General features: G+C 47.2%; 1 protein-coding gene and 1 long non-coding RNA gene across 9 annotated transcripts in view; one reads left to right on the top strand and one right to left on the bottom strand.

The window, feature by feature from the left end:
- Positions 1-24,168, bottom strand: part of PILRA (paired immunoglobin like type 2 receptor alpha) — a 28,223-nt gene extending 4,055 nt beyond the window's left edge. Inside the window, exons 1-4 of one of the 2 annotated variants that reach the window (XM_032756068.2) lie at positions 23,747-23,801; positions 23,036-23,425; positions 6,937-7,159; positions 3,432-4,941 (exon numbers count right to left, since the gene is read on the bottom strand). In XM_032756068.2, coding sequence (XP_032611959.1) covers positions 4,734-4,941; positions 6,937-7,159; positions 23,036-23,425; positions 23,747-23,801 — 876 coding nt within the window. In that variant the 3' untranslated portion in view covers positions 3,432-4,733. Of the gene's footprint in view, positions 1-3,431; positions 4,942-6,936; positions 7,160-23,035; positions 23,426-23,746 lie in introns of those variants that run through there. The other variant, XM_032756065.2, reaches the window with a different exon arrangement.
- LOC116810945 (uncharacterized) overlaps positions 1-24,434 on the top strand; it is a 46,277-nt gene that overhangs the window by 2,583 nt on the left and 19,260 nt on the right. For 2 of the 7 annotated variants that reach the window (XR_009214707.1, XR_009214705.1), the window contains exons 2-9: positions 2,960-3,055; positions 5,762-6,006; positions 7,499-8,134; positions 8,232-8,373; positions 17,663-17,780; positions 23,148-23,318; positions 23,820-23,889; positions 24,185-24,295. This is a non-coding gene — a long non-coding RNA (uncharacterized LOC116810945). Of the gene's footprint in view, positions 1-2,959; positions 3,056-5,761; positions 6,007-7,498; positions 8,135-8,231; positions 8,374-17,662; positions 17,781-18,321; positions 18,496-23,147; positions 23,319-23,819; positions 23,890-24,184; positions 24,296-24,434 lie in introns of those variants that run through there. The other 5 variants (XR_009214706.1, XR_004370421.2, XR_009214708.1 and 2 more) reach the window with 5 other exon arrangements.

Genomic DNA, 24,434 nt, shown 5'->3' with positions numbered 1-24,434 from the left:
CGATCTCCTGACCTCGTGATCTGCCCGCCTCGGCCTCCCAAAGTGCTGGGATTACAAGCGTGAGCCACCGCGCGCCTGGCCTGAGACAGAGTTTCACTCTTGTCACCCAGGCTGGAGTGCAGTCGTATGATCTAGGCTCACTGTAACCTCTGCCTCTCGGGTTCAAGCAATCCTCCTGCCTTAGGCTCCCAAGTAGCTGAGATTACAGATGCCCACCACCAGGCCTGGCTAATTTTGTATTTTTAGTAGAGACAGGGTTTCACCATGTTGGTCATGCTGGTCTCAAACTCCTGACCTCAGGTGATCCACCCACCTCGGCCTCCCAAAGTGCTGGGATTACAGGTGTGAGCCACTGCGCCTGGCCCAGAATTTCTTTTAAAGACTGAATAATATTCCATTATATGTATAAGCCACATTTTGTTCATCCATTCATTCGTTGATGGGCATCTGGGTTGCTTCCACCTCTTGGCCATTGAAAATAGTGTTGCCATCAACATGGGTGTATATCTCTTCAAGACCTTTCTTTTCAGTTCTTTTGGGTATGTACCCAAAAGTGGGATTGCTGGATCATATGGTAGCTTGCTTTATTTATTTATTTATTTATTTATTTATTTATTTATTTATTTATTTTGAGATGAAGTCTTGCTCTGTCACCTGGGCTGGAGTGCACAGCCTGGAGTGCACAGTGGCACAATCTCAGCTCACTGCAACCTCTGCCTCCCGGGTTCAAGCGATTCTCCTGCCTCAGCCTCCTGAGTAGCTGGGATTACAGACGCCCGCCACCACACCCAGCTAATTTTGTATTTTTAGTAGAGATGGTGTTTCACCATGTTGGCCAGGCTGATCTCGAACTCCTGGCCTCAGGTGATCCGCTGCCTCAGCCTCCCAAAGTGCTGGAATTTGAGGTGTGAGCCACCACTCCTGGCCTTTATTTTTAAATTTTTGAGGAAAGGCCATGCTTTTTTTCTGTATCATTTGCACTATTTTATACCCCCCATCAACAGTGCACAAGGGCCCCAGTTTCTTCACATTCTTCCCAACACTTGTCATTTACACACTTATTTATTTTTAATAGTAGCTATCCTTCTGGGTATAAGGAGATAGCTCTCTGTGGTTTTGATTTGCATTTCTCTGATGATTAGTTGGCCATTTTCATCTGCTTGTTGGCAATTTGTATACTGTCTTAGTCTATTTTGTGCTGCTCATGTATATAAGAATATCTGAGCCTGTGTAATTTATAAAAAACAAATTTATTCTGTTGGACAAGAGGTTGCTGAAAAGTAAAACAAAGCAAAACAAAAATTATTTCTCACAGTTCTGGAGGCTGGGAAGTCCAAGATCAAGGTGCCAGCATCTTGCTTTTTGCTGTGTCTTCCAGAGGGGAGGATTACTGTGTCCTCACATGGCAGAAGATCAGAAGATAGTGAACCCACTCCTGAAATCCCTTTTTATAATGGCATTAATCCGTTTGGCAGAGCCGTCATGACCTAAGTACCTCCCAAAACACACTACCTCCCAGTTGTCATACTGGGGACTAAGTTTCCAATACATGATTTGAGGAGACACATTCAGACCATAGCATATATCATCTCTGGAGAAATGTCTGTTAAAATCCACTGCCCACTTTTAAATTGGGTTGATTTTTTTGTTGTTGAGTTATAGGAGTTTTTATATATTTCGGATATTCACTCCTTATCAGATATATAATTTACAAATATTTTCCCCATTCTATAGGTTGCCTTTTGATTCTGTTGATTGTGTCCTTTAATGAAAAAACATGTTTAAGTTTAATGTCGTCCTATTTGTCTATTTTTTCTTTTGTGGCTTGTGCTTTTGGTATCACAGGCAAGAAATTATTGCCAAACCCAATGTCATGAGGCTTTTCCCCTATGGTTTGGGGTCTTACATTTAGGTCTTTAATACATTTGGAGTTAAATTTTGTATATGGTGTAAGATAAGGATCCAACTTCATTCTTTGGTATGGATATTCAGTTTTCCCAATGCCATTTGTTGAAGAGATTGTCCTTTGCCCATTAAGTGCTCTTGGCACCCTTGTCAAGTCTTTTGACCATATGCACAAGGATTTATTTCTAGACTCTGTATTCTATTCCATTGGTATATTAATCTATTTTTTTTTTCAGTTCAGCTCCTTTTTTTTTTTTTTTTTTGAGATAGAGTCTCACTCTGTCACCCAGGCTGGAGTGCAGTAGCACAATCTCGGCTCACTGCAACCTCTGCCCCCCAGGTTCAAGTGATTCTTGTGCCTGGCCCATGGTGTATAATTCTTTTGCCGTGCTGTTGAATTTGGTTTGCTGGTATTTTGTTGAAGATTTTTACATCAATATTCATCAAGGTTATTGGTCTGTAGTTTTTTTTTTTTTTCTTGTAGTGTCTTTGTCTGGCTTTGGTATCATGGTAATGCTGACCTCACAGAATAAGCTTGGAAGCATTCCAGCTGTCTTTTGTCATTATCCCACTGTACCTGTTCTTAGACTTCATTGAACTCTTATCCCGTGATAATCTACTTTTCTACAGATTATTCAGACTCCCTGCTGACCCCTCTGCTCTCCATTCCTGCCTTCTCACTAGCTCCTTGACCTATGATCTCCTGTCTTTCTGCCACACTTAGCTCACAAATCTCTAATCCTGGGGGTGTCTTATGGCAGAAATGCTATTTGATTACCCAATATCTATTCAATTATTCTTAGTTACAGAAAATTGATTGTATTTGGAGTGGGAGTATTCCCCCTACAGATAGTTGTGGGATATGTGACCAAATTCTAGCTAATAAGATATAAACTGGGTCAGGGGGCGGGGATCGGCTGTGTGGAGAGGGTCGGGGGCTCTCACACGTGGAGAAGTTGTTTTTCGGTCTTTCAGGAAGACTCTTTAAAAGGGAACAGACAGTTGAGGCATAGTATTTTTTTTTCCTTTCTTCCTTCTTCCTATTTTTTGCCAGGAACCCAGAAATAGTGGCTTGAATCCTTGCAGCCATCTTGGGCTATGAGGCAACCTTGGGGACAGAAGCCAGCATCAGGGCTGGTGAATCAGAAAGGTAGGAACCTGAGTGTCTAAGAACAGTGATGTGCTGTCTGCTTCCAGATCTGTTTACAAGAGGAAAAAAATAACCCAACTCTGTCTTGTTTAAGCTACTTTTACTTCTGGTCCCTGGTGGTAGCAACTGACAACCATTCCTGACCAACACAAATCACTAAGGTCTCAAAATCTGAATGGTTGACTACTGCTGGGGAAAAATGCAGCCATGCCCAACACTGCTATCATAGATTTACAGTTTCTCATCTGAGCTGAATCCTGAAACTCCACTTCCCATTTCCTCAGTGACTATGTCAAACTTTCTCTTCAATTCCCTGACCCTCTTACTCATTCTCAGGAAAAAAGTGCTGTGGTTTTTGTTCTGCGGAATTAAAAAAAAAATCATAAGTGGTTGATTTTAATTTTTGTTTGTTTGTTTGAGACAGAGTCTCGCTCTGTCGCCCAGGCTGGAGTGCAGTGGTGTGATCTCAGCTCACTGCATCCTCCACTTCCTAGGTTCAAGTGATTCTCATGCCTCAGCCTCCCAACTAGCTGGGATTACAGGGGCACATCACCATGCACAGCTAATTTTTGTATTTCTAGTAGGGATGGGGTTTCACCATGTTGACCAGGCTGGTCCTGAACTCCTGACCTCAAGTGATTCGCCCGCCTCGGCCTCCCAAAGTGGTGGGATTACAGGCATGAGCCACTGCGCCTGGCCAGATTTTAATATTTTAATCCATGGCTTTGGGGCTTTGTCATACTGAGGAAGACTGTCTCTACTCCTTGGTTATGAAATAATCTCACATTTTCTTCTGGTACTAGGGTTATTTTTTTTCTCATTTAAATCTTTGATCCCTGTGGAATTTATTTTGGTACAAATTATGAGGTAAGGAGATAATGTTATTTTTTCTCAGATGGCTACTGAATAGTTCCAGCACTATTCATTGAATTACTCATCTTTCCCCATTGATTAGAAACCTTTTAACCAACTAAATTCCCACATATATTTGGGTCTCTTTTCATTCTGTTATACCTATATTTTCCTCTTTTCTTCCATTGCTTTATCTGTGTATGAATATGCCAATACTGTACCGTTTTGTCTTTTGTTTTAAATGTATTCGTATGATGGTGCTCCCATGAGAGCCAGTGTTCCCTGGTTTAATGCCCACTGTTTAGTCATTCTAACTGCTGATGCTCCTGTGGCACATCCTCTGCTAGATCTATTCTAAACACAGCACGTTTAATCATCAGGACAACCCCATGTAGGTACTATCTTCACTCCCTTTGCCCAAGAGGAAGTTGAGGTGCACAGCCTTTGTACCAGCAAGCCTGTTTCCCTGGCAAGGGTGTGAGGCCAGGATCTGACTGCAGGCAGCCCCAACCCCATGCTCCTCCCCTCTGTGCTTTCATAGCTGATAGGGCAAATCTCCTTGCACTCTGTCACCCAGGCTGGAGTGCAGTGGTACGATCTCAGTTCATTGCAACCTCTGCCTCCTGAGCTCAAGCAATTCTCCCACCTCAGCCTCTCCAGTAGTTGGAACTACAGGTGCGTACCACCACACTTGGCTAAGTTTTGTATTTTTAGTAGAGACAGGGTTTCACCACGTTGGCCAGGTTGGTCTCACACTCCTGGGCTCAACTGATCTGCCCAGCTTGGCCTCCCAAAGTGCTGGGATTACAGGCGTGAGCAGGAGCCATCACGCCCAGCCTGTTGCAAACGTTCTTGGTGGTAACTTCAGATCAGGTTTGGAGGATGTTGAGGTGGAACTCATTAATGCCTCAGGCCTCGTCCTCTCTTTTGAACTGTAAATGTGTACTCTTGAGTTTCCAATGGACAACTCTGCTGAGATGCCACACATGGATCTCCAGTGTAACAGATCCCAAATTAAACGAGGCATCGTTCCCCTCCAAGTGTGATCTCCTCTCTTCCCCATTGTACTTGGTGATTTCATTACAGCCTCATCCACTCAAGTGGAAACGGGCTTATTCCTGCTCCCTCGCGCCTACATCAATCTAACAATCAACTTATTTATTTATTTATTGAGATAAGGTTTTGCTCTGTCACCCACGCTGGAGTGCAGTGGCACAATCACGGCTCACTGCAGCCTCAACCTCCCAGGCTCAAGCAGTCTTCTCACTTCAGCCTCTGGAGTAGCTGGGACCACAGGCGCACGCCACCACACCCAGCTAATTTTTGTATTTTCTGTAGATATGGGGTTTTGCAAAGTTGCCCAGGCTGGTCTTGAACGCTTTGGCTCAAGAGATTCTCCTGCCTTGGCCTCCCAAAGTGTTGAGATTACAGGCATGAGCCACCCTGCCCAGCCAACCAAGTGTCATTTATAAAAAAATTTTTTTAAATTATTTTTATATTTAGTTGGAGATAGTTTGCTCTGTTTCCCAGGCTGGAGTGCAGTGGTGAAATCACAGCTTATTGTAACCTTAAACTCCTGGGCTCAAGCAATCCTCACATCTCAGCCTCCTAGTAGCTGGTACCACAGGCACGGGCTACCATGCCCAGCTAATTATTATTATTATTATTATTATTATTATTATTATTATTATTATTATTTTGTAGAGACAGGGTCTCCCTGTGTTGCCCAGGTTGGTATCAGACTCCTGGGCTCAAGAAATCCTCTTGCCTCAGACTCCCAAAGTGCTGGGATTACAGGTGTGAGCCACCGCACCGCACCTCACCTCTTTGGTTTTATTACTTAATCTTTTCCAGGATCTGGCCCTTTCCCTGTTCCACCTCACTCCTGCACTGCACTGACCCAGCCTGGCCCACCTCTGGCCAGTCCTCTACAGACTGAGGTCTCTCATGGGAGCTGAGGTCAGCCTTTACTGCTTCATGCTGCCTCTGGGATCAGAGGCTCTTGGGTGTGATTTCCAAGGTCCTCTCCTCTCCTGCCTCCTCCACCAGCACTGAGCTTCCTGCAGCTCCCAGAATGGTTTCCTCCACCCGCAAGGAAAGTGAGTGACCTCTACACCACCCTCACCACTTGCTGGGCTAATTCTTTTTCTTTGAGACTTTTGCATATATCACCTCCTCTGGGAAGTCCTCTCTGATTACCTCTCCTTCTTCCCACCCTTATTAAGTACTACCATAGTTCTTTCTCAATGAAGCAATTAGTCCTTGAGGCCACTGAAAACCCCATACCCCTAGTTCCCTGAGAGCAGAGTCTATGGTATATGCTTTATCTACTTTGCTTCTCCAGTTTCTTTTTTTTTTTTTTTTTTTTGAGACAGAGTCTCGCTCTGTCGCCCAGGCTGGAGTGCAGTGGCGCAGTCTCGGCTCACTGCAAGCTCCGCCTCCCGGGTTCACGCCATTCTCCTGCCTCAGCCTCTCCGAGTAGCTGGGACTACAGGCGCCCGCCACCACACCCGGCTAAGTTTTTGTATTTTTAGTAGAGACGGGGTTTCACCGTGGTCTCGATCTCCTGACCTTGTGATCCACCCGCCTCGGCCTCCCAAAGTGCTGGGATTACAAGCGTGAGCCACCGCGCCCGGCCTGCTTCTCCAGTTTCAAGCCAGGCTGTGGCAGGTGCGCAGTCGGCCAGTGCCTGCTGAGCTCAGCTTACTTCTGGTCCCTTCTGCTTTTCCCAGGGCAGACCCTCCCCTCCCCAGGAAGCTTCAGGGGAGGTAGATGAGTGATGACTGAGAGAGAAGAACTAGGGGGGGATCGGCTGTGTGAAAAGGGCTCTGGGCTCTCACATGTGACCCTGCCCCGCCCCACTGCAGGAGCCTCACAAATGCAGACACCTCAGCACAGGCCACGAAGTCGGCCTCGGTGGGCTTGAGGGGAGCCAGCAGGGTCTGCATATTTCAGGAGCCCCATAGCTGCAGGTGGGCTTTGAGAAACCCCCAGATGGGAGGCTTGGGGAGAGGGCGGGTCCTGGGCACTTACCTTTCCTTCTCCTCCACCTGAGGAGGCAGATCAGTCCCAAAATCATGATTCCGAGCACAGCGACAGCCACTGCCACCCCCACAGCAGTCTCCAGACTTATGTGCCAAGAGTCTGAGCGTCGTTTGCCCTGTGTGACCCTGAGGCCGGATGTGGTGGTTGTGCTACTGAGCCTCCAGGTGGTGGTCATGCTGCTGGGCCTCTGGGTGGTGGTCGTGACAGCTGGGGAGAGATGAGGAATGAGCAGACCCTCCCCTAGGGGCACAGGGTGCCTGGGTGAAAGGCGTGGTGTGCTGCTTTCTAGGTTGGGGGACATTAGTGGTGAGGGAGCTCCTCTCTGAAGTCCACACAGGGAGCGGGGAACAGGGTGAAATGTTAACAGCTTTCAATGCAGACGACTCAGTTCATTTTATATTATTTTTCCTTTCCTTCTTTTCCTTTCTTTTCCTTTCCCTTCCTTCCTCCCTCCCTCCCTCTTTCCTTCTTTCCTTCCTTTCTTCCTTCCTTCCATTTCTTCCTTCCTTTAATTTTATTTCTTCCTCCTCAAATTCAACTTAACAGGCAACTCAGTTTAAATCCTGATTCTATACCAGTTATCAGCAGGGTCACCTCAGAACCTCATCTCCTCACTCACAAATAGGGATAACTAAATCACAGGATCAAAAACAGTCTATTGTTGCAAATACAGGTAACATAAAATATGTCATTTTAACCATTTGTACATGCACTGTTCAGTGGCATCAAGCACATTCACAGTGCTGTGCAACCATCACACCATCCAACTCCAGAACCCTTGCATCTTCCTCAATGGAAACATTTTAAGTTAAAAATTTATTGACATTCTGATTGTGAAAAACTCTAATATTACTTTTAATTTGTAATAGGAGTTACTCTCCAAAAATGTTAACCACAGCTGAATTGAAAGAGTCTTTGGGAAATGTGGCAATGTTGTTTATATAAGTATACCACATTATAAGTCTACTGGAGATCCAAAGGGATTTGCGTTTGTGGAATTTGAAACAAAAGAACAAGCAGCAAAAGCAATTGAGGTAGGTCCAGATCCTGAAGTCAGAACAGGGAAGAGGAAGAGAAGCAGCTCTGAAGATGCAGAATCCCTAGCTCCCCGATCAAAAGTAAAGAAAATTATTCAGAAAGACATCATTAAGGAAGCTTCAGAAGCTTCCAAGGAAAATAGAGGTAAAACTACAAGGTTTTAATTAGATTAAATTAAGCTTCTGTTTCACCCATTTCACAGCCCCACGTTTTAACAGAGTGCTTTTTTATTTATTTCAAGATATAGAAATCTCTACTGAAGAGGAAAAGGATATTGGAGATCTAAAAGAGAGCTCTCTCTTGAAAACAAAAAGGAAACATAAGAAAAAAACATAGAGACATAAAATAGAAGAAGAAGTTATACCATTAAGAGTACTATCAAAGTAAGTCTGTGGTTTAAATTCTGTCATTGGCTTAACAATCCACCTCAATGGAAACTCCTCATTCCTGTGTCCCTACCCTTCTACCCCTCTACTTTCTGTCTCCATGAGTTTGACTACTCTAAGTACTTCATATTAACTGAATCATACAGTGTGTCTTTTTACAGGATTGTCTTTTTTTTTTTTTTTTTTTTTTTGAGACAGAGGCTTGCTCTATCACCCAGGCTGGATGGAGTGCAGTGGTGCAGCCTCGGCTCACTGCAACCTCCGCCTTCCAGGTTCAAGTGATTCTCCTACCTCAGCCTCTCAAGTAGCTAGGATCACAGGCACGTGCCGCCACACCCAGCTAATTTTTGTATTTTTTTTTTCTTTTTTTAGTAGAAACGGGGTTTCACCATGTTGGCCAGGCTGGTCTCCAACGCCTGACTTCAGGTGATCTGCCCGCCTCAGCTTCCTCAAGTGTTGGGATTATAGGTGTGAGCCACTGTGCCAAGCCAGGATTGTCTTAATAAGTGAGAACACATCTGTAAAAAATCTACTGTATATTGAAAATATGTTTTTAAGGTCACATTAATATATATTGACCTTCACGTCCTAGAAACAAGTTACACCTTCTTTATAGATGTCTCATGCACCCTTAAAAAATTGACATAGTACTCAGCCACAGGACAAAAAAATCAGGCTCCTTAATGTCTTCAAGTTAGTATGAACTAAAATCTTCATCCACTCTTAAGAGAAAGTAATAAAAGTGTAAATGCTATGTCTTGATTGGGAATTTAAAAATGTTTTAATTACTTAAAGGAAAACATGTATAATAACATACTGTTTAGAAAATAAAAACTAGAGTAATACATATTTTAAAAAAGAACCCTGGAGTAGGACTAAAGCAACACTCTAAGCTAAATTCATAGTATGAAATGCTTTTATTACTTAAAATGGGAAGAAATTTTTAAAACAAATAAAATATTCAATTTTCAAAGAAAAAACCCCAAACAGAGAGGAGCTAGCTGTAAGGAAACTCAGAGGAAGAAAGTAATGAAAAGTTAAGTAGGAATAAATTTATTAGGGAACAGATAGCCACAGGCAAAATAAATGCAGAAACTGGTTATTTAAAGGAGCAAGAAGAAGAAGATAGACAAGACTAGCAAACCTAATGACAACAAAAGCCAGCTGCAATCATGAGTGGGTATATGCTCAATTATAGATTGTTAAATGTTAAAATATCTGTGAAATGGGTGTCTTTCGGATTTTTTGGACACGGGGTCTTGCTCTGTTGCCCAAGCTGGAGTGCGCAATCATACCTCACTGCAGCCTCCACCTCCTGGGCTCAAGTGATCCTCCCACCTCAACCTCCTGATTAGCTGGGACTACAAGCATGAGCCTCTGAGCCAGGCCTGGGTGATATTTTTAAAAATTGATTTAAGAACTAGTATACCTTGGGGCCAGGCACAGTGGCTCATGCCTGTAATCCCAGCACTTTGAGAAGCCGAGGTGGGCAGATCACCTGAGGTCAGGAGTTTGAGACCAGCCTGGCCAACATGGTGAAACCCCATCTCTACTAAAAATGCAAAAATTAGCTGGGTGTGGTGGCGGGCTCCTGTAATCCCAGCTACTTGGGAGGCTGAGGCAGGATAATCACTTCAACCTGGGAGGCAGAGGTTGCAGTGAGCCAAGATCACGCTACTGTACCCCAGCCTGGGTGACAGAGCAAGATTCTGTCTCAAAGAAGTAGTATACCTTAACTTATTTATGCCTAGTGTTCCATTATTGGAACGCTTAGTTTGTGGGAGTTATTTATATCCTACTGCTCAAGGTCATCGCCAAGTTCTGATCTTTCACACAAAAAATTTGCAGCCTCTGGCATAAACGAGTTAACTGATCATTAGACAAAGAAGAAATGAGAATGCTATGAAAGAACTACCTTTCATAAGGTCTCCATGCTCAAGAAGTTTTATAAAGAAGTTCTTGTAAAAATTTAAGGAACATAGAATTCTCACATAGAAGTTTCCAGAACATAAAGATGGAAAATATGCAATTTGAATCAATTTCATAAAATGATTCCATAATCCTAATGTTTAATATCCATTCAAAAGTTTTTTGTTTTTTTTTTTAAAGCTGGATACTGTGGCTCATGCCTATAATCTCAGCACTTTGGGAGGCCGAGGTGGGCAGATCACTTGAGCCCAGGAGTTTGAGACTAGCCTAGGCAGCACAGTGAGACCCCCGCTCCCCCCGGTCCCTGTGATAAATACAAAGATTAGCTGGGTGTGGTGGCGCATGCCTATAGTCCCAGCTACTCAAGAGCCTGAGGAGGGAGGATCGCTTGAGCCCAGGAGGTTGAGGCTGCAGTGATCTATGATTGTGCCACTGCACTCCAGTCTGGGCAACAGAGAGAGACCCTGTCTCAAAAACAAAATTTTTCTGTTTTTTTTTTGACATAGTGTCACTCTGTCAACAACAACAAAGTGCAGTGGTACAATCTCGGCTCACTGCAGCCTCCAACTCCCGGCTTCAAGGGATTCTCGTGTCTCAGCCTTCCAAGTAGTTGGGATTGCAGGTGCATAACACCACACCCGGCTAATTTCTGGGACAGGGATTAAATAAATTATGATACATCACTACCATGGGATGCATGAGGCCATTTAAAAAGGCATTGCTGATTCAGAGCACAATGACTAGGAGTTAGCCCTGCTCTGCAAGGAGCAGCTAAAAAATTTTTTTAAATGGCCAGGTGCAGTGGCTCGTGCCTGTAATCCCAGCACTTTGGGAGGCCAAGGCAGGTGGATCATCTGAGGTCAGGAATCAGACCAGCCTGGCCAACTTGGTGAAACCCCGTCTCTACTAAAAATAGAAAAATTAGGTGGGCATGGTGACACGTACCTGTAATCCCAGCTACTGGGAAGGCTGAGGCAGGAGAATCACTTGAACCCGGGAGGCAGAGATTGCAGTGAGCTGAGATCGTGCCACCTCATCTAGCCTTGGTGACAAGAGCGAAACTCCATCTCAAAAAAAAAAAAGGCATAGGCTGGGTGTGGTGGCTCACGCCTGTAATCCCAGCACTGTGGGAGGCTGAGGTGGGTGGGTCACTTAAGGTCAGGAGTCTGAGACCAGCCTGACCAACATGGTGAAACCCTATCTCTACTAAAAATACAAAATTAGCCAGGTGTGGTGCCACACGGCTATATTCCCAGCTGCATGGGAGGCTGAGGCAGGAGAATCACTTGAACCTGGGAGGCAGAGGTTGCAGTGAGCCAAGATCATGCCATTGCACTCCAGCCTGGGCAACAAGAGCAAAACTCCATCTCAAAATAAATAAAAATAAAAAATAAAAAGACATAGATGTATATATACTGGAATGAAAGAGATTCAAGTTACTTTAAGTAAAAATAGCAAGTTCTAGAGCAGCATAGTATGTGGTTTAATTCTATTTATGTTATATGTCTGTATCTGTAAGAGAGAACACTTCCACACAAAGTGGTAGGGACTGGGGAGATTAGGTGAATGATACATTTTATTTGACTTCCTTCTGTATTTTTTAAATTATGTGTAAGTATTACCAGTACTTTTACTAGTTTTTAAATTTAACACTTTTTTTTCCAAGTATAATCAAGTACAAGATACAATCGCATCAAGTACAAGTACAAGATACAGTCAAGTACAAGATACAAGATACAATCAGCACATAATTCAGACCCAACAAATTTCACACAACTTAGAAAAAAACAGCAGCCTCCTGCACCTGCCTCCTCACTCCCTTCCAACTCCCCAGAGGCAACTATTTTCAGCAACTTTAGCTATTTATTTTGGTGTTAACCTCCTATTTCTAAACAGCATGCGAATATTGCTGTTGCTTGATTTGCTTGTTTTAGGTGGTATCTACTCACTTCCTACTATTGACATGGAGAATTTAGATCTTACACCCCGTTTTCTTTATCTGACTCAGCTTTTTAACATTTGACACTCCTCACTCCCCCTTTTGTGAAGTGAGTTATTCACTTGGCTTCTGGGACACCATCTCCCTTGGTTCTCCTGCCTCACTCTTAGCTCCTTCTGAGACGTCTCTGTTGATTTCTCTTCATCTGCCCAAACCTAATGTCAGGGCCCAGTGCTAAAACTTCCTCTCTAGCCACACTCACTTCCCAGAGGATCTCATTCACTGTGTGACATTAAATATCAGTGGTATCCTAATTGGTCTTCCTGTGTCACCCAGGCTGGAGTACAGTAGTGCAACCATGGCTCACTGCAGCCTCCAACTTCTGGGCTCAAGCGATCTTCCCACCTCACCCTCCTGAGTAGCTGGGAATACAGATGCACACCACCATGCCCAGAAAATTAAAAAAATTTTTTTTTGTGGATAGCCTGAGCAATATGGTGAAACCCCGTCTCTACTAAAAATGAAAAAAAAAAATAGCCGGGTGTGGTAATGCTCCCCTGCAGTCCTAGCTACTCAGGAGGCTGAGGCAGAAGAATCACTTGAACCTGGAGGCAGGGGTTGCAGTGAGCCAAGATCATGCCACTGCACTCCAGCCTGGGTGACAGAGTGAGACTCCGTTTCAAAAAAAAAAAAAAAAAAAATTTTTTTTTTTTTTTTGGTAGAGACGGGGTTCCATTATGTTGCCCAGGCTGGGTTCCAAGTTGATATATCCAGCCAATTTTCCCCCTGCACTCTAGACTCGGAGATCTTACTACCTGTTCACACCTCCATTTGTATGTCTAGTAACGACTCAAATGTATGGTGTCCAAAACAGAGTTCTTGATTTCCTCCCAAACCTGTTCTTCGTTTTCCCCACTCAGTAAATGGCAATTCTGTCCTTTCAAGATGCTCAGGCCAAGGACCTTAGAGTCATGCTTCCTTCCCTCCCTCTCATACCCCACATCTAATCCATCTGCAAATCCTGTCTGCCCTGTCTTGTTTTCAAAATATAGCCAGTATCAGCCAACTCTCACTTCATGCACTGCCATCTCGCTAAGCCAAGCTGCGTCATCTCTCCCCGGTCTCCCTGCTTCTGACTTCGCTCACCTGTAATTTTTTCCTCCATATCACAGCGAGAGGGATACTTTTAAGCTGTGAGTTGGGGCCGGGCATGGAAGCTTACGCCTGTAATCCCAGCACTTTGGGAGGCCAAGGCAGGCGGATCATCTGAAGTCAACAGTTCGAGACCAGCCTGGCCAACATGGTGAAACCCTGTCTCTACTAAAAATGTAAAAATTAACCAGGTGTGGTGGCAGGCACCTGTAATCCCAGCTACTCGGGAGGCCGATGCAGGAGAATCCCTTGAACCCGGGAGACAGAGGTTCAGTGACCCAAGACCATGCTACTGCACTCCAGCCTGGGCAACAGAGCGAGACTCCATCGCAAAAAAAGTAATTAAAAAAAAAAGTGCAAGTCAGATCTCAGCACTCCTGCAGGAAATGCTCCTTCTCTCCCATGGCACTCAGAGCAAAAGTGAGTTGTTTCCTTGGCTTTCAAAGCCACACACGATCTTCGCCACCTCCTCCCACCCTCTGCCTCTTCCCTTTGTCTTCAGCCACACTTGTCCTGTGTGACTGAAACATTCTTCTCCCAACCTCCCCATTACGTTCTACCAATCAGTGTCTAGGCTGGATCTTCCTGGGGCTTCTCCAGGTCTGCTCCCCAGTTTTTCTATCCCTGCGTTGCACCTTTGGAGCTGGCCTTGGTGGACCCCATCTGTGGGCTCTGATGCCCTGTAACTTCTGACTCCAGAAGCCACAGTTCCTCTCTGCACATTCCAGTCTTCCCTGGGCTCCCCACCCTTGCTCTTCAGAGGTCTGCTGCTGGTCCCAGGGTACCTCCCCATCCCTGACTGGTTTCCCCAACTGTGCCTCTCTAAGATCTCGCCAATTACCCTACACCAGGCTGTGCTTCATCTCACAGCAGTCTTCCCTGTTCAATGTGAATACCGGGCCACCTTAGCAAGCTGTGTCCCACTCACTCCACTTCAGTTCTCTTTTCACCATCCCCTGACGCAAACAGAATTGATCCATTTGTGTCCAGAATTGGTGGGTTCTTGCTCACTGACTTCAAGAATGAAGAAGCGGACACTCAAGGCAAGTGTTACAGTTCTTAAAGGCAGCGTGTTCGGAGTTTGTTCCTTCTGATGTTTGGATGTATTCAGAGTTTCTTCCTTTTGGTGGGTTTGCAGACCTTCACAGTGAGTGTTACAGCTTATAAAGGTCAGTGTGGACTCAAACAGTGACCAGCAGCAAGATTCATTGCAAGAAGCAAAAAGAAAAAAACCCTTCACACAGTAGAAGGGAACCCAAACAGGTTGCTACTGCTCGCTGGGGCAGCCTGCTTTTATTCCCTTATCTGGCCCCACCCACATCCTGCTGATTGGTCCATTTTACAGAGCGCCGATTGGTCTGTTTTACAGAGAGCTGATTGGTCCGTTTTGACAGGGTGCTGATTGGTGCGTTTACAATCCCTGAGCTAGACACAAAAGTTCTCCAAGTCCCCACTAGATTAGCTAGACACAGAGAGCTGATTGGTGCATTCACAAACCTTGAGCTAGATACAGAGTGCTGATTGGTGTATCTACAATCCCTCAGCTAGACAAAGTTTCTCCAAGTCCTCACCAGATTAGCTAGATACAGAGTGCCAATTGGTGCATATGCAAACCCTGAGCTAGACACAGGGTGCTGATTGGTGCATTCACAAACCTTGAGCTAGATACAGAGTGCTGATTGGTGTATTTACAATCCCTTAGCTAGACATAAAGATTTCTCCAAGTCCCCACTAGACTCAGGAGCCCAGCTGGCTTCCCCCATTGGATCCCCAACGGGGCCGCAGATGGAGCTGCTTGCCAGTCCCGCGCCTTGCTCCCGCACTCCTCAGCCCTTGGGTGGTCGATGGGATTGGGCGCCGTGGAGCAGGAGGCGGCGCTTGTCGGGGAGGCTCGGGCCGCGCTGGAGCGTACAGGGTGGTGGGGGGGCGCTGAGGCATGGTGGGCTGCGGGTCCAGAGCCCTGCCCCATGGGGAGGCAGCTAAGGCCTGGCGAGAAATCGAGCACAGCGCCGGTGGGCTGGCACTGCTGGGGGACCAGGCGCACTCTCTGCAGCTGCTGGCCCCGGTGCTAAGTCCCTCACTGCCTGGGGCCGGTGGGCCGGCCAGCCACTCTGAGTGCGGGGCCCACCAAGCCCACGCCCACCTGGAACTCTAGCTGGCCCGCAAGCGCCACGTGCAGCCCGGGTTCCCCCCCCCACCCCGCGCCTCTCCCTCCACACCTCCCTGCAAGCTGAGGGAGCCGGCTCTGGCCTAGGCCATCCCAGGAAGGGGCTCCTACAGTGCAGCGGCCGGATGAAGGGCTCCTCGGTGCGGCCAGAGTGGGCACCGAGGCCGAGGAGGCGCCGAGAGCGAGTGAAGGCTGACAGCACGCTGTCACCTCTCACATTTATATGTTTATTCCCACACTCAAAAGTAAATTTCATCCTTGGGTGTATTTTTGGTTGTTTTGGTGGTGGGGGGGTTTTTTAATTTTTTTTTTTTTTTTTTTTTTTTTTTGAGTCAGGATCTCACTCTGTCATCCAGGCTGGAGTGCAGTGGTGGAACCACAGCTACTGCAGCCTTGACCTCCCAGCCCCAAGTGATCCTCCTGCCTCATCCTCCTGCCTCATCCTCCTGAGTAGTTGGAACTACAGGCATGTGCCACCATACCCAGCTAGTTTTTTTTTTTTGAGACGGGAGTCTCTCTCTGTTGCCCAGGCTGGAGTGCAGTGGCACGATCTCGGCTCACTGCAAGCTCTGCCTCCCGGGTTCGCGCCATTCTCCTGCCTCAGCCTCCCAAGTAGCTGGGACTACAGGCGCCCGCCACCACGCCCGGTTAATTTTTTGTATTTTTAGTAGGGACGAGGCTTCACCCTGTTAGCCAGGATGGTCTCAATCTCCTGACCTCGTGATCCACCCACCTCTGCCTCCCAAAGTGCTGGGATTACAGGAGCCACTGTGTTTTTTTTTTTTTTTTTTTTTGGAGATGGAGTCTCACTCTGTCACTCAGGCTGGAGTGCAGTGGTGTGATCTCAGCTCACTGCCACCTCCGCCTCCCGGATTCAAGTGATTCTTACGCCTCAGCCTCCCGAGTAGCTGGGATTACAGGTACACACCACCACAGCCGGCTAATTTTTTTGTATTTTTAGTAGAGACAAGGGAGGGTTTCGCTGTGTTGGCCAGGCTGGTCTCGACTTCTGACTTCAAGTGATCTGCCCGCCTCAGCCTACCAAAATGCTGGGATTACAGGCGTGAGCTACCACGACAGGCCACACCCAGCCAATTTTTAAATTTTATTTTTTTATAGAGACAGAGTCTTGCTATGTTGCCCAGGCTGGTCATGAACTCCTGGCCTCAAATAATCCTCCTGTCTTGGACTCCCTAAGTGCTGGAATTATAGGTGTGAGCCACCACGCCCAGCCCTTTAATGGAATTTTTTTTTTTTGCTATTGTATCTTAAATTTCCCAGAGCTTTCTTTGTGGTTTCTTTGTGGTTGGCAAGTTCCTTTGTAAAGCACCCTCTCTTATCACATGCATGAGGTCTCTTAGCTTTCTGAGTAGAAGGAAATGCTGAGTATTTTAAAGTTTTATTCTCCCTGAACTGTTTTGGTTTCTTCCAGGTTCCTCTTTCTGTTTTTCCTGTTTGTTTTGTTCTTTGCGTTTCATGGGAGAAGTTTGTTTCATTTAATCATATAGGGACTCTAGCCTCAGGCTTCCCAAACACAGATGAGGCCAAGGTATAGTCTCCGGTGCTGGGGGATTTGGTATGAGGACCAGACCCCAGTCGCCTTGCCAGTTATCCCAGGGGTGCTCCCCCAGAGGCCCTCTGGTTCATGTATTCTGGAAAGCAAACCTCTCGTCTTTGGGCTAGGATAGGGGAATGGGGAATGGAGGTTTCCCTGCTTCTGAAGTAGATTCTGAATGTCCTCTAGTTTTCAGACCCATCTTCACTCCTACTTTCAGGGGTACTCGGGGCCAGCATTACTGAACCTTTACAGAGTTTTGTGGTATAAATTGCCATTCATCTGGGTTTCCCAACACTGGCTTAGGGTTTAGCTCATCTGGGCTCCTAAACCAATTCCATTAGTCTGTTTCTAGCTTCTCAAATTTTGCTTTTGTACATCCAGTTCATATATTTCTTGTTCCTGAGGATTTCTTTCTTAAAAAATTCCCTTTGCTATCATTTTAGTAGACTCTGGGAGGGGGTGGTGGTAAACATGCATATAACCCACCGTCTTGGCCAGATTTTATGCATTAATTTTTTTTTTTTTTTTTTTTTTGAGACAGAGTCTCCGTCTGTTGCCCAGGCTGGAGTGCAGTGGTGCAGTCTCGGTTCACTGCAACCTCCGTCTCCCAGGTTCAAGCGATTCTTCTGCCTCAGCCTCCTGAGTAGCTGGGACTACAGGTGCGTGCTACCACACCCAGCTAATTTTTTTGTATTTTTAGCAGAGACAGGGTTTCACGATATTGTCCAGGCTGGTCTTGAACTCCTGACCTCAAGATCCACCCTTCTTGGCCTCCCAAAGTGCTAGGATTACAGAGGTGAGGCGCCAAACCTGGCCTTTTTTTTTTTTTGAGACAGAGTCTTGCTCTGTCACCCAAGCTGCAGTGCAATGGCATGATCTGGCTCACTGCAACCGCCACCTCCTGGGTTCAAGGGATTCTCCCGCCTCAGCCTCCTGAGTGGCTGGGATTACAGGTGCACACCACCATGCACAGACAAGGTTTCACCATGTTGGCCAAGCTGGTCACAAACTCCTGGCCTCAGGTGATCAGCCCACCTTGGCCTCCAAAAGTGCTGGGATTACAGGCAGGAGCCACTGCACCTGGCCTATGCATTACTTTTTTTTTTTTTTTTTTTTGAGACAGAGTCTCGCTCTGTTGCCCAGGCTGGAGTGCAGTGGCACGATCTCTGCTCACTGCAAGCTCCGCCTCCTGGGTTGACACCATTCTCCTGCCTCAGCCTCCTGAGTAGCTGGGACTACAGGTGCTCGCCACCACACCCAGCTAATTTTTTTGTACTTTCAGCAGACGGGGTTTCACCGTGTTGGCCAGGATGGTCTCGATCTCCTGACCTCGTGATCCACCTATGTCGGCCTCCCAAAGTGCTGGGTTTACAGGTATGAGCCACCGTGCCTGGCCGCCTATGCATTACTTTTACAATGACAATCATTAAGGATTCAAAAAGTAATCTTGCATATTAATAACAAAAGGAAATATAGAGGGTAAAAAAATCTTTTTTTTTTTTCCTGAGACAGGATCTGGCTCTGTCACCCAGGCTAGAGTGCAGTTGCATGATCTCGGCTCACTATAGGCAGTTAAACAATCTTATGAGACATTTATATGATGTTTGGCAGAACACTACCAAGGTTTACTGAGGGATATAAAATAGGACCTTGTTCCTGGGTGGGAAGATTGTGTATTAGCCTGATTTCAGTTTCTGTCAATTGCGTAATAGGTTTAATGCAACTGACTTAAAAGAGTGTTGTTTTTTGTTTTTGTTTTCCCTAAACTGGATAAACTTATTCTAACATTGGGGAAGGAACAGGCAGGCAACAACAGAAAAATATATTTTGTTTTGCTTTGTTTTTTAAGACAGGGTCTTGCTCTGTCACTCAGGCTGGAGTGCAGTTGCGAAATCACAGCTCATTGCAGCCCCAACCTCCTGGCCTCAAGCAATCCTCCTGTCTCAGCTTCCTGAGTAGCTGGGACCATAGGTGTGCACTACCACAACTGGCTAATTTGTTGTTGTTGTTAGAGATGGGGTCTCACTATGTTGCCCATGTTAAGTCTCAAACTCCTGGGCTCAAGTAATTTTCGTGCCTCAGCCTCCCAAAGTGCTGGGATTACAGGCATGAAGCCACTGCACCCAGCCTAAAAAAGTTTTTGAGGAAGGAGTAATATGTTTGAGATGGAAATAGTCTAAGGCATTGAAACGTGATAAAGTTACAATCACTAAACCTGTGTGCTGATGTAAGAAAAGACAGATCAGTGAAACAGAATTGACTGACCAGAAACGGATGCTCTTCTACAAAAATAACTTTAAAACCAGGCCTAATGTATCAATAGAGAAGCAGATAAAAATGCAATAAATGGGGTTGGGACAACTGATTATATTACTTCATATAAAGATCAATTTAGTTGTTGATGCTGTATACCAAAATAAATTATCACTACATACAAATTTTTTTTTGAATTAAGAAGTCTTGCTCTGTCACTCAGGCTGGAGTGCAATGGTGCAATGTTGGCTCACTGAAACCTCCTCCGACTCCCAGGTTCAAGCAATTCTCCTGTCTCAGCCTCCTGAGTAGCCAGGACTGCAGGCATGTGCCACCACACCAGGCTAATTTTTGTATTTTTAGTAGAGACGGGGTTTCACCACGTTGGCCAGGCTGGTTTCGAACTCCTGACCTCAGGTGATCCACCCACCTCGGCCTCCCAAATTGCTGGGATTACAGGCATGAGCCACTGTGTCTGGCCAATATTTTCAACCTACAGTGGAAATTGGGATTTTTGTGCTTAGAAATAAAACAGAAAAGGCTGGGTATGGTGGCTCAAGCCTGTAATCCCAGCACTTTGGGAGGCCAAGGTGGGCAGATCACGACGTCAGGAGATCGAGACCATCCTGGCTAACACGGTGAAACCCCGTCTCTATTAAAAATACAAAAAAATTAGTCGGGCGTGGTGGCGGGCACGTGTAGTCCCAGCTACTCGGGAGACTGAGGCAGGAGAATGGCGTGACCCTGGGAGGCGGAGCTTGCAGTGCGCCTAGATCACGCCACTGCACTCCAGCCTGGGAGACACAGTGAGACTCCATCTCAAAAAAAAAAAAAAAGAAAGAAAAAAAATAGAAAAATGACAAAGAAGAACACAAGTAGGTTTGGTTACAAAAGTAAAATTACGTAAAAAACATTAATAAGCCAACAACAAACTTAGTTATATCTGCTACAAATATTCCTTGAGTTTGTTGTATCTTAGCATGATGGTACTTCAGTTGGATTAAAAATTTTTTTTTTGCCAGACACAGTGGCTCATGTCTGTATCCCAGCACTTTGGGAGGCCAAGGTAGGTGGATCACTTGAGCTCAGGAGTTTGAGACCAGCCTGGGCAACATAGCAAAATCCCATGACTACAAAAAAAATACAAATATTAGCCAGGTGTGGTGATGTGTGCCTGTAGTCCCAGCTATTTGGGAGGCTGAGGCAAGAGAATCACTTGAGCCTGGGAGGTCGATACTGCAGTAAGCCATGATCACACTCCAGCCTGGGTGACAGAGTGAGACTCTTGTCTCAAAAAAAAAAAAAAAAAAAAAAAAGGCAGGGCAAGGTGGCTCACGCCTGTAATCCTAACACTTTGGGAGGCCAAGGCAGGCAGATCATCTGAGGTCAGGAGTTCGAGAGCAGCCTGGCTAACATGGTGAAACCCTGTCTCTACAAAAATAAAAAAATTAGCCTAGCATGATGGTGGGTGCCTGTAATTCTAGCTACTCAGAGGCTGAGGCGGGAGAATCGCTTGAACCTGGGAGGTGGAGGTTGGAGTGAGCCAAGATCGTGCCATTGCACTCCAGCCTGGGTGACAGAGAGAGACTTTGTCTCAAAAAAAAAAAAAACAACAACAAAAAAAAACACACTTTTTTCTCTTTTTATTACTTTCCTGAATTTTGTGTTTTTTATAATAAGCATGAATATTCAATTAATTGAATTACTTGAAAATACAATTTATTAGTGAAAAAAACTACAAATGTGACCTATGCAGAGAGATGAGAAAAGCAAGCAGGAATTAAGGAACGAGGAAGAGAAGGCCTGAGAAAAACCCAAATCTCTCAAAAAAGACCATTTAAGGAAATATGTAGGAAATCAAAGTTCAAGGCTGTCTTGCTTCTTTTGGATTATGGAGCCGCTCTCCATCTGCTCCAAAACCAACACAGTGGTTAAGATGGTGCAGTGGTTTACCAGGGCGCGGGCAGCGAGAGTATCCATCCCTGCAGGTCCCTGCAGGGAAGAGTAATTTATCCCTGGCGTTGTTTAGGATTGCCAATGCAAGTGGTTAGAAAAAACAAACCCACCTGGCCAAAGATTAGTTTCCTAAGACATTTTCTACAGACAATGCACCCCCTTCCTGCCTGGGCCTGGGAGAAACTCCCCTCGCCCCACTGATCTGGAGACAGATAAACCTAGGCTCAAATTTCCCCAATGCCCTTTCTGAATAAAACAGAAGATCTATTAGTGCAACACATCCCATCACTAGGTCCAAAAGTAGGTCAAGGCGAACACTATGGTCAACTCAATAGGCGAGGCCCTGTAGCTAGAGGTTAGGCGAGAAAGCTCTGCAGCTCACCATCCCTTTCATTTTGTTTGTTTGTTTGAGACAGAGTCTCACTTTGTCACCCAGGCTGGAGTGCAGTGGCTCGATCTCAGCTCACCTCAACCTCCGCCTCCCGGGTTCAAGTGATTCTCCTGCCTCAGCCTCCCGAGTAGCTAGGATTACAGGCATGCGCCACCACGCCTGGCTAATTTTTGTATGTTTAGTAGAGACGGGATTTCACCACGTTGGCCAGGCTAGTCTCGAACTCCTGACCTCAAGTGATCCACCCACCTTGGCCTCCCAAAGTGTTGGGATTACAGGCGTCAGCCACCATGCCCGGCCCTCACCATCCCTTCCAAATCCCATCTGCACCACTAGTGTGACGTTGGACACAGCTATATAGGCTCTGTTAGCCTCAGTTTCCCTGTCTGTAAACTGAAGAGAATAGCAGTTCCTCTTGCTATTGTGGAGTCTTGGTGAGGGTTCACTAGGGCAATGCACACGAAGTGATTTGCCAGGGCCATGCCATGGTGCCTCAGTGAATGGGGGCTGCTGCTCTTGTGTCTGTAGACACGTCCCTTATTGTTGGGAAGGACAGAGTAGCAAGACCAGAGTGGAGGACAGGGAGAGCATGGCTGGAAGAACCCAGGGGCTTGTCAGGGAGAGTGGGGGCTGCAGGGGCCGGGGAAAAGTGAGGAGGGTAAAGGATGGATTCAGGAAGAGAGGGATATGACATGCGAGGGAAGAGGCGAGACAGGTCGGGGAGGAGCTGAAGGACACTTCTGGGAAGCAGAGGGGGAGAAGGAAGTGGGCAGGTGGGAACCCAGATGATTGGGCTTGACTCAGTGACTGCAGGGCTCCCAGGGCCAGCCACTGGGCACCTGCTGGGGGTTCCTGAATGAGCTCGTGACTGTAAGAGATGCAAGGTATGGAGCCCACCCTGAGGCACTAACGGGGACTCCACACAGAGACACATGACAAAAAGCGGGTGAGCCACATCCTGGAGAGATCAAATCTGCCTGGAGGTCATGGGGAGAGGCCAGGCTGGAGCCCCAGTTTGGAGAAAGAATGAAGGATAATTAGAGGGTCCAGCAGATGCTGAGGCCTGAGGAGTGGGGGCAGGGCTGGATCTGGAGGGGACAGTGAGGGGGATGGTTGGGGAAAGCAGATCAGATGTGGAGACAAGGGGAAGAGAAAAGGGGAGAGGTGGCAAAGGCCTGAGGAAGTGTTAGGGGCCAAAGAGAGAACTTAGGGGTCGTCAGAAGAAGTGGTCTGAGGTGCTAGGGACGACGTCACCAGTGATCATAAAACCCTCACTGCGGTGGGCAAGGCAGGTGCCAGGGCAGTTGGACTCACCCTGGGTGATGGAGAGTTTGGTCCCCTCGATGGACTGCCACTGCTGCCTCCCTGATCTCAGTGTGTCCGGCTCGACTCGGCAGAAATACACAGACTGGTCCTCCTTCCGCAGGTTCGAGATCCTGAGGAAGCCGCCCTTCTGACCCTCTGTCCAGTTCAGAAAGAGCCGGTTCACGTAATCCTTGTGAAAGGAAGGCGGCCTTGTGCTGTAGAAGAACTGCCCGTGGAAGTGGCCCCGTCTCCAGGATATTTTCATGTTGGGAGCTGTGGCTAACTCCCAGGGGTAATAGAAGGAGAAGGGGATTTCCACGGAGCCACCCATGGGGGCTGAGAGGCGTTTTGGTTGAGTGACCCCACAGGGAAGGCTTGGACTGGATCCTGCAGAGCCACCTAGAGGAGGGCGGGAGGGAGGGAGTGGGGGAGAGACCGTGAAGCCACTGTGAGACACAGAGGGTGACCCCAGACCCTCCCACACCTTCACCCACAGGCAGTCATGTGACAGGTGGCTGGACCTCTGGCCTGGGTCTCCGACTCTTCAGGCATGGGGGAGAAAGGAGGGGGAGAGGATGGGGGCACCTGCCCCTGTGGGACCCACCCTTGTTTCCTGGTGGTGGGAGCCTGGGCCCTCCCCAAGATGTCCCACCTCTGTCTTGGGTTGGCCCCTCCTGTGGTTTGGGCAGAGCCCACATCTGGGCGGTCCTGGGCACTCACCAGGCTGCAGAAATGCTGGCGGCAGCAGCAGGGGCAGCAGCAGGGGCTGACCCATGGCCTTGTTCTTCTCCAGGGGACAGGGAGACCGGCAGAGCCATCCAGGCAGGAGAGGGGCCCTGTGGAGGGGCCGCCTGGGGCTTGAGGTGAGTGAGGAGAGCCGGGCTCAGGCTCCGCGGAGGGCTGTGGGGGCCGGGAGCCTTCCCCAAACCCATGCACCTCCAGGGTAACCAACACTTCCTTTATCCATCTGGCTTCTTTTCCCCTGTTGCAAAAGGGCCTCCCTTGTGGTCAGTGCCAAGTCAGCCCCACCCAAAGGCCGTAGTCCGTGTCCTCATGCCGAGGGGCTGGGCCTGACTTTGGCTGGCTGGGCCCCTCCCACCTGGATCCCTGCAGACCCCACCTCACTCAGCCTCACTTCTCATCCTTTTCTCTGCCCAGGGCCAGCGCAGGCTCTTTCAGGGAAAGGAAAGGCGGGCCTGAATCTCTGCCCTTCTGCGCCCCAGATTCAGTCCTCAGAGAGGAGGAGGAGGAAGCCGGTGGAGGTCACAGGTGCTCACCCAGCCCAAGCAGCAGAGCCCCCAGCTTGTCCTCTGTCCCTCTCCCTCCCTGGCAGAGGCTCCCATGCAGTCCCCAGGTACCACCACTACCCAGCTGGCCTCTTCCAGCCCCAGGCCCTCTCTCTTGGTGC

Source organism: Hylobates moloch, unplaced genomic scaffold (genome assembly GCF_009828535.3).
Source record: "Hylobates moloch isolate HMO894 unplaced genomic scaffold, HMol_V3 SCAFFOLD_1, whole genome shotgun sequence".
In the NCBI taxonomy this organism is placed as follows: Eukaryota; Metazoa; Chordata; class Mammalia; order Primates; family Hylobatidae; genus Hylobates; species Hylobates moloch.
This window is presented reverse-complemented; position numbering and strand designations above follow the sequence as displayed.